General features: G+C 41.8%; 2 protein-coding genes across 2 annotated transcripts in view; both read left to right on the top strand.

Moving 5' to 3' along the window:
- Positions 1–22,004, top strand: part of LOC126559567 (uncharacterized) — a 284,423-nt gene that overhangs the window by 207,548 nt on the left and 54,871 nt on the right. The window lies entirely within an intron of this gene.
- LOC126559882 (uncharacterized) lies at positions 5,597–6,317 on the top strand. Its single transcript, XM_050216056.1, has 4 exons — positions 5,597–5,758; positions 5,848–5,918; positions 5,991–6,144; positions 6,223–6,317. Exons 1-4 carry the CDS (start codon positions 5,614–5,616, stop codon positions 6,315–6,317), a joined length of 465 nt encoding a protein of 154 aa, XP_050072013.1. The 5' UTR covers positions 5,597–5,613.

Raw genomic sequence — 22,004 nt, 5'->3', positions numbered from 1 at the left:
CATTTCTAAAGCAAGAGACGGCAAAAGGTATTTAGCGCCTGCAATGTATGCAATTCAATGTTCACTTCGGATTTCTTTCGAACCGAACGCCTTGGTTATGCAATCCTAAAGAAAGCATGCGTTCTTGACATATCATATCATTGCTTGGAAATATACATTTCACATCGTTAAAAGTTTATCTTTTACCATCCCATCCGTATTCGCCTGTTCTCCAATCAATCACGATGCGAATCATTTAATCAACCGTATCCAGGCATAGGCTGTACGCTGCCTGCCGAGCGATGATGCTGCTGATGGTGGTTCGTTTCTCACGCATAGTCACATAGATCGTAGGCGAAAGATCATGATGCTGTTGGAATTTCTACTTCCGGTCGGAATGAATGAATCGAGTGGTCGATGGGTCCGATTGTAAGAGAGAAGAACGCCAACACGGGACGGAGCAAATCGACACGCGGCACGAATGAATGCTGGCTGCCTGCAGTGAGTCGAATTTATCGATATTTAGTGTCAGATTTATGCGTTCAATCGTGGTGTGGCACCGTGTGTGGCTTCGGATGTCTTGTTTCGATTGTCGGTCGTAGCGGTGCAGTGTTCAGGCCTTCTTTGGTTTCAAACAACCGCTACAGCTAGGGTCGACGCATTCAACAGGGAACGTTGATCGTTTTGAATGGAACGATTGACGCGAGCAAAGCAAACTACCGCTAGTGGATCGAGATGAATGAAATCAAATTTATAAATCTTTGGCAGTAATAAGATGATTTGCGTTTGCCTGTGTTTCCATTCAGTAGACAGACAAATTATCAAGAAAAAGTGAAGTGCAGTGTGTGCTATGCGTGTTGTGTGGTCCATGAATACCTTTGCATGCCTCGGAATAATTATTTTGTAATTTTGAATCCTCCTTTCAATCAATTAATCCTTTTGAAATTTCTTGAAAGTATGCATTGTGCAAGTGCACATTGAATATTATGGAGGTAAACAACCATTCCATATTTTTAGACCAATTGAATAATCTCATTTTAATTTTTAAACATATAAGTAATTAAATTTTTAAATTAAAAAATCGAAATGAACACGATAAAACCACGAGGTATTAAATTGCTGTATCTCTTGCATGACTCCCAGCTATCAGCTCTTTTAAGAGTTGAGAACAAAGTTCATTCAAAAATGTCTTCCTGGTAAATTCCTGAAACGTAAAAATTTAATTAACTATGATATTATCTTAGTCCTAAGCGAAAAGAAGGACTTACGATCTAAAAGAAGAATCGTAATCTGATCATAATCGAATCAGATGGGTAATAACAAAAACATAAAGATGGATATTGAAGAAATGAGCGAAGGAATTGAACAAAAGTAATCATCAAAGGATCGATTCAGGGAATAATTACACGATGGCTACCTTGGAAGGGTGGAATCAGACTATCGAATGAGCATCTATACTGTAGAATATGAGGAAAGTTGCAAACAATAATGGAGAATGTAAGGATTGAACCTGGAGAGAGTATGTAGCATTTCATATCAAGACTCAAAATTAGTCAGTGTCTTTAATTTTCATGGATTCGAATTCAGCTTTCCCTAGGAGTTTGCTAGTGAAAACCTCACCAGCGAACAGAGCAGCTCCTTGAACACGGTGATTTGGAGAAGTTTTGGCATGTTTATGACGTCGGCGGTCTGGTGGTAGAGGTGACATCGGCCGGTCTTCAAAGGACAGAACCAGGGATCAAATCTCATCCGAACCATTAGTAGAGAGGACTGACTGTGCAACTTTGTTTTATCAATAAGGCTAGTAAACCGGAAAACCCAAAGACATGAACTAGCAGGCTGCACTAGCAGGCCAAGAAGAAGTTCTGATGCTGATACCTCTTCTGGGGTTTGCCCAAACATAACATTGGTCAGTGGAGAGAAGTGATTAGTAAGGTACAATAGGTCAAACAACAGTCTCACATTCACATCCTTTTTTGTGCGATATTTCTTACTAAACACAGCAACATATATAATAATTGATAGAAGAATAAATTTCTGGTTTAATACACAAATAAATGTATCGGTAGGTGCTCCTATAAAATATTGGAAATTGATCGCTGAAAGTGATCCACAATCACAACCCATTTAGAGCTAATTTGAACCTTTCATTCAATTTTTTTTTTGTGCTCCACGCCTATGACATTTAGCATGAAATTTGAGCGCATTACCGTCGTGCAGCAATGGGAACATGCAACCAGGAATATTCTGCACGAGGTCATGGCGGAGGTCGCGCCATCATGCAAGCCACACCAGCGAACCACTTCATTCCCGCGAACGATGATGATTAACAGCAGAAATAACCTTTAAAAGGGGCCATTATTGGCGCCCCGCACTGGATGGACTAGTTTATGCTTTATGCTAGCAGGAGTCCTCCTTTTGCCGGTGAGCTGACCCCATCGGTGACCGGTGACAGACGCTCTGTGATGCTGACAGTAGCGCATACGAAACGCAAGCCAGTGCCCGCTTGCCGTTTACCCATCGACTCTGACCACCAACCGTGTCCACCGGAGCACCGATCAACGAGCGTTGGGATTAATAAATCAAATAAAACACCGCTTGCAAGGGGCTGGAGCGCCATCCACCCTGGGGTATGGGCGCGAGGCTAGTCCACGTTTCTGGCGGCATTTATTTGCCGATTTTTGTTTTCGCTCGCTCTCGCTCGTCTGCGTCTATCTTTTCGCGACCGCTTTCCGCGCTGATTCGGTGACGCTGACGCTCCAAGGCGATAAATTATAGTAATTTAAACGTTGTTTCAATATTGAGAGTAAATCGTGATACAATTTCATATTCGTGAGCACACCTCCTGCGACGATTGTGACACACGCGGCGTGGTGTGGTGTAGCAATTGGTGAATTGTTTCTAGCATCATTGGGGAATTGATTTCTTCTTTCGTTATCGGGTTATGATCGTGTTCTTGGCCTTTGTAAAGCTTAAGAAGAAGCTTCACTTCACTTCACTTCACTTTCTCTATGAGTCTCATGAACTGTAATATAAGAACAGTTATAAGAGATTATAGCCTTCTATTCTCCTCCAACCTGCAGTGATTGCAAGCAATCCTAATGAAATAAATCTCCAAATAATTAGACCACTACAAAACACGCTTGTCTCCACAGCCTTGTTAAATTCATGTAGCGCAGTACACGTTCCACTTTGGCCAGAACTATGTCGGTCACTCGTTTGCTTATGTTAAAGCACCTTTACAGTTCCAATTTCGCATAGTGCCGTGATCTATCATTTTTGAACGTTTTGCAAAAAAAAAGTTAACCCCCAAAAACCTTGGTTGGCCACCTTGGCTGCGGCAGGCTCTCGATCATGCTAAATCCGTCCCGGGGTACAGGTTGTCTTGCACGAGTAGGAACGGTCGGTCGCTGTACGTTTCTCTGCTGTGTAGATTAATTACGATAAGATCCATTACTATTCACTTTTACCAGATTATTGACCGGTATTGCCGGTATGGGTGTGTTATACCAGGGTAGTTTTGAAGTTTTTAAACATTAGATTTGCTTTCTTCTTTTTAGGCTTTTGCTTCCACTGGGGTTCCACCTTTTGTGTTGAGGAGTGTTGGAGTCGTGAGTTTATAATCTAAACGCGTGCGGCAGTAATCAATCAACGCTACTCAACCCGCAAGAACTGGGGCTTTGGGGCGATTAATGCCAAATCTGGCCCAGCACACGTAGGGTGGAATGTGTTTTTGAGCTCATAAAATAATTATGATATAGATTTGACACGGTCATTTGCAGCCGATCGGTCACGATCTGACACTATTGGATGTTGATAGAAAGAAAGAAACGAAAAAAAAAACTCTACCCTGATGGGATTAAAAATTGATGTATGGAATCACCAATAGCATGTCGCCCGCAAACTTTTTCCGTAAGAGACAGTCAAATAAAACAAATGCTTTGTAGACGGTAAATGCTTTGATGTATTTAATGAACGCTCACTGAAGAGGAATAATTACCAGTTTACTGCAAAAAAAAAAAAAACACCTTTAAACTAGCTGAATTGGTTGTTGAGGTTAAGAAAAGGGCAGCATTACATCATTAAGTGGATTTTGCACATTCACATTCGTCTGTAATGACCGTTAGTATGTGTCTATTATTGCTATGTTGCCGTTCATTTTGTTACGCTTCATGAATCATCCACATACTTAGGACACATTTTTCTTGGTCTAATTTTAATAATTGAGCCATTTGCTGATTTAGCAGCAAAGCGACCTCGTTACCGTTTACTCCTATTACTGCTTGAAATTATCCAAAATTGATGTTGAGATCTATTGCTCCATTTCACTCATTATTGATCGTTATTGTTTTCACTGTAACGTATCCCTTAAAAGAAGACTTAATTTAATCGGCGATGCAAACAAACGTATAATTAACTCTATTGATAAAATTGTTGTTTTTCTTCCTTCAGCACAATCATACTCTTAGTAAATTCTGCAAGAATATTCTTTACTAGTGTTTAATTTTTAATGGATTATTTTAAAATAATAATTTATGTAATTTATTACTTAAATCGTCTTTTATCGGGCTACGGTTTTATGCTGAATTTCATGTTGTGTAAACATTATCTTCCGTTGTTATTTCTTTTATAAGAGTTCTTCTTTTTCTCCTCCTATGCTTAACTACCTTGTGGTCACGCCTGCCTTCTACACTGCCGATACCACGTAGTTGGATAGTTAGTCCTAAATTCCGGTGGACGGTCCGGATGGGATTTTTGCAACGGTCCTGCCTTTTAAATACTGGCATCTCTGTCGCACCGGGCGGTTCCTTTTGTAAGAATTAATTATTTACAATTGATTATGACGGTCCAGTGCCGTATTGTCATGACCGTTTGTAAGAATTATTTTTGGCTAAATATTGGTTGAAATCCTAGAAGTGCATGTGAAGTTAGGAGTTAGGAACAGGCTATTCTTCAGTTGCGAAGAGCTGTTCTGAAGGGTTTTCTATGAATAATTTACTTAGACTTTCTTTAATATTATTAACCAATGTTCTTTTATTCTCCGTTCGTTTAGCTGAATCGTGGAAAGGAGAATATGTTTTCTCCTACAATGTTGGTTTTATAAAATTTTCCATCATTTTTCTGTGCAATGTAAGCATTTTAGAATATTGTTTTAGCAAGTTGAAGATAAATCCACAAAGTGTAATTTTAAAATTTTACAAAAGTTCACCCTCAGGATTACCAACAACCGTCATTGTCCCGTCACAGGTTCCTCTTTTAAACAGGTTACACTGCGCATGACCGTGGAACGTCAATCGTGGACGCTTGAGCAACGGCAACCCCCACGATACACCTCCGTTAATGCGTCCACCCCTTGGCACAGGACACACAGATTTTGGGTAGGCCAGTCAAAACAATAAATACTCAGTTCGATAACCTTTTTTTTACGATTGTTTCGCGTACTTACGTAGTGGGCGTTTTGCAATTACCAATGTGCCAATTCTTCTAACCCCAGTGAAGTCAAGTGGATTGGGGTGTATCGAGCAAGTAGACTGCCTGGCCTGAATATCCTTTCGGTGCATTCCTGCACATAATACCCGGGTGCTCTCGTATTAGGTTGTAGTGCTAGGGTGTCAATTATTTCACAAACAAACGATGCGTTGTTCGGTGTGCAATTACTATTCGTGGAGTTACTTCATCGCGTTTGGAGAAATCTTCATCTCGTTTCACATTGCCCGTGCCTTTCTGCACTGTGCACGTTCGACGAGCGTTTTAGCGAAGGATTTAGCCTGCAGCGATGGTTCGTGCGAGAAAGGGGGAGTACTGTTGAATTTAACTCCATGACTCATCGATGACATTTTTTTTTGCAATGTGTTTTTCTTTCTACAGTTGAGCCCATCTTCGTATTGCTCGTGCTGTACAACTTGCTATCGTTGCTGCTTATCATCGGTGTGACGAAGGTAGTGTTAAATGACGGATCGACTTGAACACTTCACAAGCTAACATTTGTTCATTTTACTCTACATTTCAAGCGCAATGAAAAGCTCCTTCAGATATATCAAACATGCACAATCACCCTGAAAGCATCGGCCATCGTGCGTCGGATAGTACTCAGTGCGACAGAGTACAACGAGAGCAACGTAGGCAAAACCATTATTGAGCTTAAAATCATCATCGTGTTCACGCGTAAGACATTTCCCATATTCTCTTCTTCTCGTGCATCACACGAAAATACTCATACTGTATTGCTGGAACATATTTTAGTCATCTTCACCCTGGAAGCGCTCGTAGTTGCAGGTGCCTGCCGGAAAATGCGACGTGAGCAGCAGGAACAACTTTACTACATTGACGTAGTTTAGTGGACACCGTGGACATAGTGGCACTGAAGGACGTTGCCGAGCGTTTGCTTTTCCGTCCATCTGTCACATCGTACTCATATTGCATTCTAGTCCGGATGCTGCCAAGAAAGAGTTCCGGACCGGACCGGTTCATGTCCAAAGTCATTCCATCCAGTACGGGACTCATGCAATTAAACACACACATACCTTACATACATATATTTACATTTTACATTCGCGTAGTACGTGCTTCTTAGGTGATTATACAGCAGACAGGAGGTAAAGGTAAAATATTAAACAAAAAAAAAAACAGCATAAGAAATACATTAAAGATTGATAAACAAATCCGCCACGACGGGTCGACATGGTTACTAGCTCTGAGCATAGCGATCTCTGTGTCTTGCCCATGTGCATCCTTCTTATCCACTGCTTTTGGTGAACCCAATTAGGAAAAGTGATTAGAGCGATAAACAAAACAAAACAAAAAAATGTGTAAAAAAAATCCCAAAGAGAAAATTTGCGAGGCCTGACAGTTTATGTTCGAATTTTCGATGCATTTGAAATAAAATGACCTGTACCAGTTATGTTTTTAAGTGATTTTCTTTTAAATCCTTGGACTTAAACGTACAACTCAAATTATATAGATAAACGATAAGATTGTTTTTTTTTTGCAAAGTTTTTGTTTTCTAAAAAGGGGTTAAAAACCTTGTTCCGACGAGTACAAAACTCGTCAGGACACATTTCATTTGCGAAACATTTTCTGTAAGCCAACGTGACGTGTCCCAACGATTTCGATCTTCTCGTTCAGCTGATCGGGCCAGATAAGCATGGCAGGAGACTGTTTGGAGACTCCGTTCCAGGCTTCTTGATTCCTATCCGTTATCTGGTCAAAATTTCACCGTGACCTGGTTGCTTCTATGCAAAGCACCGTGATAAAGCGCCGCTCGTTTCTGCGCCGATTGCATGACTTACAGTGGAGCCCATTCACGGTCACGATCGCCGCTCGCAAACCGTGCGGCAAAAGCTCCAAAAAGACACCGATGACTATGCTCTGCCACAGAAACAACATGATAAAATAGTAAATAGAATGGAAAGGGTGATGAAAAAACAACAAACGTAAAACTACGCGAACCCGTCGTGATTCGTTATGGTTTTCAGTGCGTCAAGTGACCGTGTAGGTTGGCCGGATCATGTGCGTTCGTTTGCATGCAGCAAACGCAAGCGAAAGCCTCAGCTGTATTCGCCTAGGTGCTGACGGTTCCGTAACGAATGCCACAAAAGAACGATCGAGTATGATCGTGGCAATGTGTTGCTTGGACGCTTGGTTAGCTTTTCACCAATCTTCTAACAATGGCGCATTGTAGTGTGCTCTATAAACGGGTATTCATTTTCTCGGCGCGTTTTAAAATTTATTTCAATTTTAATTTCAAACCAGATTATGGTATGGCTGTTCAGTTTTTTTGGGACAGGGTGTGAGGCCACCATATCAATCGAGCGTTAAGCGCTTGATGCGTTGTGACTAGGTGATGTTTGACGGGAAATTCATTATTCATACCACTGCTAGAAAGGATCCGAGTGAGTCGGATGAGTCAAAGCACGGTTTGGAAATGTTTGATACTGCCAGAAAAAAGTATCTACAGCCGACAGCCTGCTGTGTTGCATTTGAAAGGGTCAGCGGCGCCCAGCAACCAGAAACACAACGCGATTACGCGATTTGACGAAAGGTGAATCCCGGGAGGTCCGACACTCGCTGCAGTAGTTGTACGGTCTACATCAGATGTTACCACGCATGCACAACGGGTTATTTCATTTCAAATCGGATCTAGCTACTGACCCTCAAGGGGATCAAAGGGTTGACCGGTCGGATTGGACGTGAATGTCAGTGTAGCTGCTGCCTTTCGATTTACAGTGAGACGTTTCTCATTATCTCATCAACCGATCGGGAGCAATGATACGGTGTCAGGTGATGAAAGATGAGCAGTGAGCTCAGCTGCCAGGCAGGAGATCGTGGGAAGAACCATGATTGACCTTTAAACGGATCGCGGACATGTGCTTTAAACAAAAATGTTCCAATTCAAATTCAAGATAATGGCTTGGAGCTCAAATCGAATAAACCAATTTGTCATTTTGGCAGACAAAATTGTACCGGATAGACATCAGCCACTAACTTCTTTTCTGAGCAGACAAAACATATTTGCAAACGATAATACATATTTGTGATCGATAGATAAGGGTCAGTTTCACCATTTTGGAGAGCGAGCTATTCGAGCATAGTGAATTGGGACTTTACTTCCAGGTGAAGCACGAGAGTTGCTTAAAGGTGGAGTTATGGTTGGCCCGCTGTCAAACAAATTAACCTGTCAGTCTGGTGCCATGCGTACGCGTGTCGTCTAGGTTTTGGACCAACTTTATCTGACATTATCATCCCTAGCTCCAACGGTGCCCATGCATCAACAGGCAACTATTTACAATGATGATAACTACAAATTTACGCCAGGCTCTCTGCTGGTATTCCGATCGATCAATCTCGGTCTCGTGTCTTGCGGGAGTCGTTCCGGACATCTAGTTCCCGGACACACTCTGAAGAAGTTGTGAGCATTAAAAAGAGCCGGTATCCACCATGACCTCTTCTCTTTCTTGGTCTAGTCAAGGGAAGCAAACTGGCTTACTGTCTATGGGCAGGTTTAGGGTTGTGCATGTTAAATTGTTAATAATTATGCTATCTTCAAATTTATCACCAGCCGTTGTTCGGGTTCACTTCGACTCATGCTCTGGAATGACAATTCTCCCTGGCCAGCTAGGTCTGCTGGTAGTAGATAGATTTATGTGGCCTGCTTGGGACCAGTCTGCCGTGAACACACCCAAGACGTTTCGCGTATAATGGATTTCGTTGAAACGGGCAAACGCGGGGCTCAAAGCTCAGATGCAGACGATTGAGCCGATTTGTCCAATTGATTGGGCTGTTTAGCATGAATGATAACAGTGTGATAATGATTGATCGTTTATCGTGTTATCGGGGTTGGCATCGTTGGAAGCAATGTTTCACAATTTAGTAGATTGTTTCGTTGTTTCTTGTGCATTTGATTCGTTGCAGTGAGTTGCATTGGAATTTACCTTATAACGTTGATGGTTAAATTGGAAGACGTATGAGGTTTAAGTTGTACAAACAGGACTAAGCTGCCGTTGTATGTCCACCGCAGTAGATGCTGCTAATGCATAACTTCATCTCCTGCGTTGTGAGATTACTTTTTAATTGCTATTAATTAAAAAAGATTGATAATTTACGATGCATTATGCAAACACGCACTATCACTGATTGAACCGTGAATGAAAGCAAACTCTTTGTGGTAGGAAAACATCATCCAAGAGCCTACCAACGCAGGGAGGTACGAGAACGCCTACGAAGAGTCCCAATTTGCGACCTACCTCCGGACCATTTACGGTGTCTGTAGGCGTTCGTAGGCGGATCTTGATATCAGGACTGGACATGATGGTTTTTCCCTTCTGGATTGCTTGCTCCAGGGACTCGAGATGATCGGTAACGATCGACGAAGGCAGTCTCTGGGTGTGTGTGTGTACGAAGTGCATGAGAGCATAGGAGCACGTGTAGCTCTAGTTAAGAAGCAACTTCTCATGTGCATCCCGCACCGATGGATGACTAATTGTGGTTGGGTGTAATAATAAGCGGTAAGTATCGTGTTTCGATGGTTGATTTGAAGCTACCCGGGGAGAGTTGAGTTGCTTATAGCTGCACGAAACAGGCGCACCAAGACCACCTCGTCCTCGGCTTGGCGGAAAGGTTGATCAGAAGGCGGGATAACTTCAGCAGCGTGGCATGCTTATGGGCTTGTTGGTATGGAAGTAGCGATCGTTTTGTTTTCATACTGTTGCGGGATTTAGAGACCGTAGCTTTGAAGTTGGCGAAACTACACGTTATACACACAAGCTGAATTTCGTGATCAAATCAGGGAGAATGGGTAAACAATTTGTGTAACAAAGTTGAACAATTTTCGCCGCATGTGGTTGTGGTTAGATTTTATCAATCGTTTGGAGCTGATAATGTACTTGTACGAAATTTGTAAACCAATCAGATATATGATTTCGTACGAAGAGCTGTGCGGTGGATGTGGAGGAAGTAATCATAGTGTATCGTGGTGATTCGTCGATAATAAATGAATAGTTTTGTGTTTAAGGTGAAATTTTTCAAGTATTTAACATTATCTGAGATATTGTTTACAACTGTGACTATTGAGTAGTGATCGTACATGAAGAAACCAATTTTTAATGTAGAATTAATCAAGATAATCAAAACAGCTTTAGCAAATTATTATAATGATTCTTTAATTGATGGAATTCAGACTTTTGATGAGCTAAAATATTAGTCAAGAATACTTATACAAATGTCAGATTAGATTTTTTTTTAGTAAAAGTTATTATAACACACTCCAATCATAACATCCTCCGTGTGAATATTTCCCCTACTCATTTAAATATTAGGGATTAAAATATGTGGGGCAAAACATAATCTCCTTCTATGAGCGACAGTCTTCCATCTGTTCTTTGTGGTCGCTCAGTTAAGGTGTTAACATAAATCATCACTACACGGTATTAGACGAGCCGGATCTTGAGTGATATCCCTTCGCGCTCTTAGCTAGTGGCGTGAGAAACAACGAAATCTGTTTACTCCAACAACCACCAACATACCATTGGCTGACCTACATGCGATACGCCGAAATGTGTCCTAAAAACGGGTTCGTTGTCATTCTTCACCCGGGCTGCATTCTTCGCTAGGCCACTGCGTGACCTCCCAAGCCAAATCGTTGCTGTTAAATTTTCGCTTTTACCATCCAACACTCTGGCAACATCCGGACCGCACCAACGTGTATCGCCAAATATTTGGCGATATTTTAAAACATCTTACTTCGACCATAATTTGCTAAGGCTCAATGAGCTCACACGCCAATGGAACTGACACCCTTGCCCTGTGCGATCATTTAGCACGTGCAAACGAGCGAACAAATATGGCTTTGTGCATGATTTCTTAAGAGCCCGCCACCCGCCGTATGCGATGGTTCCGTTTGGTTAGGCGCTTTGTTTAGTACCGTAAAAGGACGGCATGCTTATGGCGACTCGGTTGATACCATCGGCTTCAGGGTGGTATCCACAAAAAGCGAAACGCTTCAAATCTTAACCCCAGGCGGTGGTTTGGTGAAGTCTGTTTGCTTACGACCACGGAGCTAAGCTTGTCGTGGGGCACGATTTTTGCACCGATGCCCAAAAACAGTAGTTCCCTGGTGGAGATAGCTGGGGACGATCTCTCCAAATCGTTTGCCAATAAAGCGGTGTCCTGATGGGCGCAGAACGCCGATGCGAAATATCGTCAATCATTAGGGAAAGCGTTTGGCGAAATCGAAAGTGTAATGTTTGCCAATCGGCGCGAAATTTCATAGCGTTGTAGGCCTTTTGACAGCTGTTATCGGTTCTAATTAATGGGGCGCACCTGGTTATCCTTGGAAGAGATAACGAGATGTTACGAAATTGATATGGCACGTGACGAACATCCTTTCGTGAACCAACTCCACAGATTTCGTTGACAACCTGTCGATGGAAGAGAGAAAATGAATTGACGTTTGATTGATGTTTCACGTTTTTCCCAAATTTGGAATGAGTTTGCCATGTATACCGTTTCGTGAATAGCAGTTTCATATTGCACCTGAAGGAAGTATAGTCATTGTCATGCCATTTTTTGTGAATTTTGGAGTGCTTGGTGATGCAACAAAACTAACGTATAACTAGTTTGGATTTTTTAAATTAATCTTATCGTTATCTTATATGTACATATTATTACGTTGCCCGCGTGATTCCTAGAGTTGGTAATTATCATATGTAAACGTCTCCCCTGTGGAGACTAGGAAACCCTACGAAATTCCTCAACAATTGGTTATCATCCGTTCGTCCGAATCGAACTGCGAAATAAGTAAATCATGTCGTCGATGAAGGCAAGTAATTCCTCCACTACGGAAGCAGGTGCATGCTTCAAACTCAACGTCTTCAACGTAATGAATATCATCCGTTCGTCAGAACAAAGATCATCATGTTCGTCACCGATCTCTCTATCTCTCTCTCTCTCTCTATCTACTTGGCTTAACGACCTGCTATATCACGCCAGCTATCGAATGGCTTACTAGACTGATACCACGTTGTTGGCTAGTTAGTACTCACTACGGGGGGAGCCCAGCCACATCCAACGAGTCCTTTTCCGCCTTCGTATGGGTCATACCCGCCTTACGCACTTCTACCTCCTAGAAAAATCCAGTCCTCCACTCTGTAGCTTCTGTGGTGTTGACATCACCGTCCGCCACATCCTCACCGATTGCCATGAATACACGACACACCGAGCCACCTGCCAACTAGAAACTGATTTAACGACAATCCTATCATCCGACAAACGCCAGCAGAATCGCCTCATTAGATTTTTACGCATCAGTAAATTGTACAAAGAAATGTAAGCAATAGTTTAAAATTATCCGATACCATATGCCATAATCACAATAGTTGTCCATAATATTTATCTTTCCATTCTTCCTTAAACTTTGATTACGGCGGGTTCAAAAATTTGTTCAACTTAGAAAAACTTTCAAAACATTGATCAACTTTGATAATTTTTTTCAGGATAAGTCAACAATTTAATAAAATTTGACCATTAATTTGCTAAAAAATTTAGCACAGAAATTAGAGAAAGTGAGAGTGTTTGCAAACAATTTCGAAATCGTTCGAATCTCCCCGGGACTCGTGCCAATGGAACCGGCTATCCTGTTTGCTGGTATCCGACCATAATTTTCAAATGATCTCTCTCATTTATTTGCTTCCCTGATAACATAGGTGTCATTTAACAGACATCTGGAGTAGTTTGGGAGACTGTAGGATTAGATTGAGGATTTATGCGACGACGACAAAGTTTCTTTCTAGGTATTACGTAGGACGCTCTGACCATCATAGAGATTTGTTGTAAGGTGACGATCTCGAGGTGATAGAGGAGTTCTGCTACAACGATACGATCGCAGCTTTAGACAAGAACGCAAACACCGAAATCCGCGCATTCGTCAAGGATCAGATGGAGTTAAACCTGTCGAAGATTGGATGCGGATCGGATCGTGAACCGAAGCCCCTACGGATTTTCCTGGAAACAAATTGACAACGTGGTCATTTCATCACGGCGTATTCAACTCTGATAAAACTGCGTGGCGTGCTCAATATGATGAAACTCTTAAACTTTTAGACGATAGATACTTAAGAATAGGTTTCGATGTTTTATCGATCATATTTTCGTTGCTAATTATCTGGATATCTTGTCCGAAAAAATTATACGTGAATGATCCTTACCATTGCAGTTGTAAGCTTGAAAAAGTGTAGAGCACAGAAATCAATAAATAACTTACACACGTGCGCGGAACAATTTCGTCATTAAACACTGGGACGCACAACTGGATTGGATTGATTACTTCTTACAGTATAAATGCGTGACCAGTGTAAACTATTGAAACATAACGTTGCTAATGTAGATCGTGCACAAATTTCTTGTAGTAGATAGACATCAACAAGCAATGCCTTGATCGTTTACCTATGAGTCACCTACGATCACTTAGAGTGTCGTACTGTTAAACCTGGTGGTGTGAATGTTTTCTTTTTTTTATACTGGCTTTCGTCAAGGATTAGTAAGGGTTTGCTGTACTGTTCTGCACAAGTGTTTTCTTAGAGTCATAAATTCGAAATTATTTTATGAAATTAAACCAAACATTGAAAATCGGGTGTGATTGCTTTCTACGTTTTATTACCATAAAAGCACATTTCGATCATTATGTCGCATGAGTTGCCATAATGGTTATCGTGCCTTGTTAGTGTTGTTAATCATGTTCTTTACACCCTCCCCCCTCACCCCCCCCCCCTTTCATTGCCAGAAGGAACCATATCAAACCACAAATCACTTCCGAAAATATTTCGAAACACACTTCCATCACTTACGGTGACACGAATTCGTGTAGGAATTTCTTTTCATCCGCGTTATGACATGGGCACGTTTGCCGTATGTTGAAGTAAGCTGTCAGGCAAGTGCCCCAGTAACGAAGAAGTGATTTTCATTTTCCTTTTTTGTACAAATGAACGGTAAGTGCTGGTAGGGAAGAAATGTGCCCAGTGGTCATTTAAACGAGCTCCCATCCAAACAACAGGTAGGTTCGCCGATGACGAGCAAAGTCTGGGGTGAATAGGTTGGGTCGATTTCATTGAAGAAATTCATACACAATAAATTTAATCTTAATCTGCTCGCGTCTCCCACCTTTCGGGCGGTTTTGGCCGGCCGGTACATCCTTCCCGACAAGGATTGGCAGATTTGGAGCTTTCAGATGTAGCTGATGGTGAGCAATTGTTCACCGAAGCCAGGGGGCTGTAGCCAGGGGGCGAAAAGAAAAACGATCCGTGTAGTTGATGTTGGCAGCGGCAGGTTCTGTCAAATGCCTTGCCCTGTCGTCTGCCGATATTCATTCCTCCGGAGGTTCCCCCGAGGCGTTGCACGATCATGAAATGGGTGCTGTGAGAGCTGAGTGCCTGCATACTGGCACGTCATCGTGCGTCATGCCGGGCCACGGACAATACAGGGTCATGCTGCCAGTAAATCGTGCTCCGACGTTCGGCGAAGGAAACTCTGCAGAAGGCACGGAGAAGCACTTTGGGGACGTTGTTGGGGACGAACCGTTTTGATCGACTTCTGGCCCCCTGTACAATGGGCCGGGTCAAACGCGGCAAAGGTATTAAATATTTTCATCGCACTAATGCTACCGTTAATGAAAGCCGGTGGCCAGCGTTCGGAGCGACTCGATTGCACATCGTCCGTTTTGCGATTTTCGGATCCGGGTTTTTTGAAGGGAGCAGGCACACTTACGGGCGAAGAATACGACTACAATTGTACTGGTGGTGAATAGTTTTGATTGGGGCTATCTCGAGTAGCGAGATGAGGCCTCTCGTCCTCTCGCTGGTAAACAACTTTTAAGCCCGGCATTGAAAAGCAGACAGTAGGGAGTAGCCAACTGAGCAGCTTCAGTCATACGCATGAGCAAATCGTAATGGTAGGTTTTTTTTTCTTTCTTGTGGTTCAGTTTTGCCATCCCCTCAGGCAGACAGACTCGGTAGCATTGATAGACAATCGGGTAATTTAGAAAATGAATTACTGTAAATTGTCTACATTTATTTCTCTGAATGGGTGTTCGCGGTACGGTTGACTGGAAGGGCAGGCAATGTACGTCAGCTTCGATCAAGCCATTCAAGACGCCCGGGGGACATTTGGCGGGGGGTCTTTCCTGATTGAAAGTGAAGCAAAGGGAAACGACACAAGAGTTCGGTTTATGTTTGTAAGACGATTAATTACGGTTGATGTTTCTATTGCAGTTTGATTGTCCTATGGAGACATTATTTTTCATTCATTCAAATTCGGAGGTGTGTGTTGATTTCAACGATAAGTATGTCTTATGTAGCTTACACACTTTTTATTTTGTAGTGCTTCACGTTCAAAAATAATAAAACTAAGCAAATAAATAAATAAATTAAAATTAAAAATAATATTTTCAGTCTTAGAATTCCTTTTACAATCTGCAAACTCAAGAGGTCTTTAGTTCACACGTTTGGAGTGTGTGTTGAAAGGTATTCTAGCGGTCTTCACTTCCACAGGATAGTCTAAATTTACGAATAAATCAACCTACGAAGCCAAAAATTGTACATCAACAAAAAGCTTGTTAATTAAAAGCAAGAAGCATATCAAAAAGGTAAGTAAGAATCGTGAATAATGTACAACATGGAACTAATTGTTTGGTTCACTCTTCAACATACCTTTCTGCAGAACACCTATTAATGTTAAAAGGTTTCTACATATTGAAACGAATCAAGACGTTCATGCTGATATACTTAAGGCAATAATTAGATACTTTACAAGGATTTGTTCTGCCTTTGGACTTCTAACCAAGTTCATTGAAAGCTTCCTCACGGACGGGACGTTTAGAGTATTAATAGGATCCGAATTATCCAACCACTGCACATTAGAGAATGGCGTCCCTCAAGGTGCCATTCTCTCTCCCACCCTTTTCCTCATTAGCATGGAATCCCTGTTTTTCTCTGTTCCTACAGAAATGCAAGCATTCCTTTACGCAGACGATATTATCCTGGCCTCGTCTTCTCGTTCCGCTTGCGAATCCCGTAAACTCCTGCAAACAGGGGTTGACAAGATTCGACAGTGGTCGAGAAAGATGGGTTATGAAATATCCCACACTAAATTCAAAATCCTCCACTTTTGTAAACACACTCCCTGTACAAACCGACGACCGATCAAATACAACAAAATACCCAACACACGGACTGCCGACATACTCGACGTAACCTTCGACGCTCGCCTTTACTTTATTCCTAACGCTAACAGGGTTAAAAAGGAAGCAAACAACTAGCTGAACCTGTTACGGATGCTCGAAACCAGCAAAGCTCGGGCCTCCCGGATAAACACAAAACTGCATCATCAAAGCCTGGCTTCTACCCAAACTACTCTACGGCATCGATATTGTTTCACGCGAACGAGCAACCTTCGAGAAGAGAGTAGCACCTATTTACCACACAGCCATCCGCTATGCCACTGGTGCATTTTTCACCAGTCCAATCTACTCCCTCCTCTGCGAAAGCGGCCTACTCCCTATGGAACATGTCATCACCAACCGACTAGTGGAAGCTGCAGCTCGGATCCTTGAAAAAGGACTCGACGTAACTGCACTCATCACCAGAGCAAAAGCAGAACTACAGACACTCACCAACCAACAACTACCACCGATCATCCAATCCACCCGCCAGGGAATCCGTCCCTGGTATTTCCGTACACCTGCCATAGACTGGCAACTTAAAAGCTCTCTCCGGGGAACTGGAAAAAACAGCCACATCTCCAATAGTACCTTCACTCATTTAATTCAGACTAAATACAAACATTTTCATCATATCTTTACAGACTTTACAGGCTCCGTTTATCTGGACTCAGCCGGCTGTGGGATCCACTCCACCACGGACAACTGCGCCATCAAACTTCCTAATCACACCTCCATTTTTTCCGCCGAAGCAATAGCAAATCAACTAGCCGCCGACGAAGGACTGGAACACGGCACCTGAAAAGACCGGCACATCCAGCATCCTAGACACCATACCTGCATCCCCGACAATTGTTTTCTGTTGGATTCCGGGTCATTCCGGAATCAACAGAAACGAGAAAGCCGACTAACTTGCCAACAATGATTGGCTCCGTCCTGACCAACCATACAACACCCTTTCACGCCGTGATGCCATCCGCTTCACCAACACCATCATCGCTCAATACTGGAACTCCACATGGCACAACGTAGACCTCAGCAACAAACTCCGTCCCATGAAGCACAACACCTCTTCATGGGAAGATACCGAATCCAACCACATCTAACGAGTCCTTTTTGTATTAGATTTAACCTTTTTTTATACATTAGAGAGGCGAATGTAGTCTCTAAGGCTCAAAGCCTCTATAAATAAAGGAAAAAATGTTTTGCCTTCAATTATATCATATACCTGCCTGTGAGGTGTATGGAAAATTAGTTTGACATACGCATGATGTCAGAACGAAATATAATAACTCTACTTCTTCTTGGCCTGCTCAGGGTTTGGCACTTTGCTTAGACCAGGTCGCAAATCGGTTTCTAAAAAAATAGAACGAAATAAAATAAATAACTTAAATTGATCAGATTGGCTGTAATACCTTCAGTTTTGCCAAATTGTTTAGATGGCAGCGATGCCAGTTGTATGCTCGAAGGACAACATCAAACCCTGTCTGGAAAACGCAGCGTAAACAAAATTGAGTATTTAGCTACGTGTTTATTAAGCAAAGGGATCTAAAATTGGCAGGATTTTATCTCTTGTGATTGCAAAACCTAAAACTAAGGAGCTGAAGATGAAAAAAGAAGATATTGTTGTGGATTAAACGGAATCACCAATGAATCATATTCATAGAAATCATCCAACCACTCCCATGTCTATGCCAATCAATACGAGAGATAACTCTAGCAAACAGATTAAACTATCACAAACTATGTTTGGATTTTCTAAATATACACTCCTACTCCCACAGCCAACAGCAAGCTATCGGCAAACAGAAACATGGCGCTGTATATTGAATAAATAAACTTTGTGCCTTTTATTGATTGCATAGAGTCACAGTAAATCAACAGATTTAAAATCGAACACAATATAGATATCCACAGTTTGAATGAACATTCCATTTCAGAGTGTACATAATTCATGCGATTATGAGTTTGAGTTGGTGATTAGCAATTTTTTATTGTGCCCAGACTGGACCCCACCTACATGTGGTATTGACGCTGGTTGAGGTTGAATTGGTTGGACAAGCAGTAAGATGTATTCATGTATTAATTTTTTCCCCAAAAAAAGATGGTTGACATAAACCGATGTTTTCTAGCAAAAAAAAAATAAATAAATAAATAAATAAATAAATAAAAAAAAAGGTGCAGCGATATCGAACATTTGCAGACGGGGAGATGTAATCCTCTTAGCTGGTTAACTGATATCAAACGATCGACATGAGCTGCTTAACGGTGCGCTCAAGAGCACTCTGCCACATGGAACGAGCATCAATAAACACCTGCTAATCAAATCGAGGCACTGTCTGTAAACGATGAGAAGAGATCTCAATTTGACGACCATGGAACCCGACCACCCGTACAGTACCAGGCTTTGGCATCGAGCAAACGATCGGATTAATGGCTGTTTGCTGAAGATTTTATTGGTAACATTAAAAATAAATTATTTCATCGATCCCGGCCACGATCGGGCAGGGTGCAGGTTGTAAGCAAAAGTTCCCAAGCTCATCCCAGAGGCCTACCAGAGGTCAATGGTATGGTGTACTCGAGGCCTGTAACCGTTAAGTTGTTTTGGATATTAGCATTTTATACGATCACCACCATCAATGCTCTCCAAGCGCAGGAATGCAGGGAAGCTGGGTTTGACGTTTTCCGCGCTTACTCGAACTCCAGTGTTGTGATCCCAGTCTCCTGCAAAAGCGATCGTAGAAGCACTTTAACTACAGTCTCGAGCGCGTGAATGCTGGTACGGCTGGGACTATGCGCCTATAATCACGATCGTGACCTGCAAGTGTCCACGCTGTAGAGCAAACCCGCGCCGAAGCACCCAAACATGATACGGATCTTTATGACAACAAAACGGTTACCCACACAGGGAGAGCTGGGCCGCTCGGCGAAAGGGTACTGAACATAATCGGTATCAAATTTTATAGCTCCTTGGAACGATCGGACCATGCGCAGGGGACAGAAAATGGAGACATCTCGAGAGGTTTGCGATAGATACCTACATCAATCCCCATGTTGGTTAACGTTTTTTGCACATCGCCGCACCGAAACAAGATCGAGGCTTTAGGACGAGCTAAACAACGTGCCCTTGTGCGAACGCGTTAGTACAACGTAACGCTATCGGAAATTGAAGTGAAATGTCCGTGTGATTTTACGATCCCGATAGGGGTAGCACCCTAGCGGGACGGCCAAAGACGGACGAGCCGAGGTCAAGTGAAAAGTCGGGCTGAAATGTATCAGTTGATTTGACTTCTAATGGACTGCTCTGTCGGACTGTCGATCGTAAATGGTCGCGAGCAGCATAACCGGTACGCGCACGGTGTAGCCAGTGAAAGGGTTTGCCCCTTTGGTAAAAGTTGAACTAATTCAGGTTGCAGTGGACGTTGAGGCCAACTTCAGCAGGTGCTAAATCGATCGATCGCCCGCAGCCACCGGGACGCTTGGACGATGGATTGACGGGGAAACATTAGTGTCGTGGCATAGTGTGCCCGCCTGCGCCCAGGGATAGGTCGGTGCGAATTTACTTACACTTTAGCGGGTGGGCACGACGCGACCGGCCAGTCACAGTAAGCATGTGTTGTGCGAAAAGCATCGTTACATATTTTACCTGTTTGTCATATTATGGCCGATAGAGTTCGGGCAGCTGAACCAGAGCTGTTAAATGGGTTTATAATTAAATCGCGCCCGATTGCAAATCTTTGGACAGATGCCGACCATAATGATGGCGAATTGAGCTAGATGGAACCGTCCCAATATGTGAACAGATTGGACAGTGGAAGGTTTAATATTGAAATTAACTTGAAGTCATCATCAAAACGCATATTAGAGAAGTCAATGGAGGTTTGATTGGACCGGAGAACCGGATTTTCATTTGGAGATGCAATCAGTGGCTGAACATTACGGTAGAGTAGAGGAAACAGTAATGAGCAAGGACGGTAGGACATGGTGGCAAATGATCATTAAAATTAATAAAGACCATTGCAAACGGCTTACTAAGATCTTGAACATATCTTACGGTACCGTTTTGTCGTAGTGTCGCTTAGGATCTCCTATTTCGATATACTGGCTAGGTTAGCCACCTCGTTTGCCTAATGTGCGTATTGATCAACATTAATGTACGGCAAAATTGATGGTTAATTGCAACAATTAAATAATTACACAAACTTGCCTACATCCTCTGTCCATGTACACGGGTTGTTAGTTGAATACATATGTTTTGATACAGAATTCAACGTTTTCGTTATATTTTTATATAAATTTTCGTAGCAATCTTAACAAAGCGTCATTTAACAAAACTCCAATACATTTATCTGGAGTCTCTATTAACTACTGAATATTTTAATAATATGTAACTAAAACGATAATCTCACAGCAGTTTGTTTAGTAAATTTTTAAACGACTCAACTAACAGCTCAGCATTTAGCATTACTTATGATTTATGACTCTTGACTCTTGACTCTTGAACTTAGAAGTTTCATGAGGACTAAGTTTACAGTGACCGTTGTGTGTGCTTCTCACTCCAGTTTTTTACAACCATTTAAAAATCAGTTTTTCAAATTTCATAATAACATTAATATTCCATACATAAACGGCTTTTTATTTGTATAGAGCTGCCGTATTGCTATCTTAAGCTGTTTGAATCAAATTGAATTCAATTATTGCTTGTCCAATATGTTTTAAAATTGCCCATCAATAAATGTTGTGTGGTTGGTTTTACCTATTAAAAAGGAAACCAATTTTCATTACAGTCATAACCATAGCCACGTTCAAATGCTTGAGTGTATATTCTAGTCTATAATTTACTGGTTTCAATTTAAAGTAATACAAATGCCTCTGCCAGAACCATGCAGTTAATACGAATAAAGAATATCAAAGAATTGTACTTTACGTAAGTTTATTAGGGGAAATTTCAGTACGCCATTTTTAACCGGATCGTTTTATTAACCAACAAATATTAAGTTTTGACGAATGGAAGTGAAAAAATATTAAAAACAACTCTAGGCGTCACGGGTATATCTAACGGGTACATCTAATCTAAAGGGGCGCCTTTATGAACTTTTTTCTCTCTCAAAATTTGTAGATTTTCATTTAGAATTAAGCAAAGATAGAAATAGCCCAATTGAATGAATAATTAATATCGTACGAAATTTTTATTATTTATGTACAACCAATTTCACAACAAGTTTTTGAAAGAAATATGAATAACACAATGTTTCAATAGATAGATTATTAGTATGTTTTTTTCAAAATCTTGAAAATATCACATAAAAATGTTTGCCGT

This window comes from Anopheles maculipalpis, chromosome 2RL, assembly GCF_943734695.1.
Source record: "Anopheles maculipalpis chromosome 2RL, idAnoMacuDA_375_x, whole genome shotgun sequence".
Taxonomy (NCBI): Eukaryota; Metazoa; Arthropoda; class Insecta; order Diptera; family Culicidae; genus Anopheles; species Anopheles maculipalpis.
This window is presented reverse-complemented; position numbering and strand designations above follow the sequence as displayed.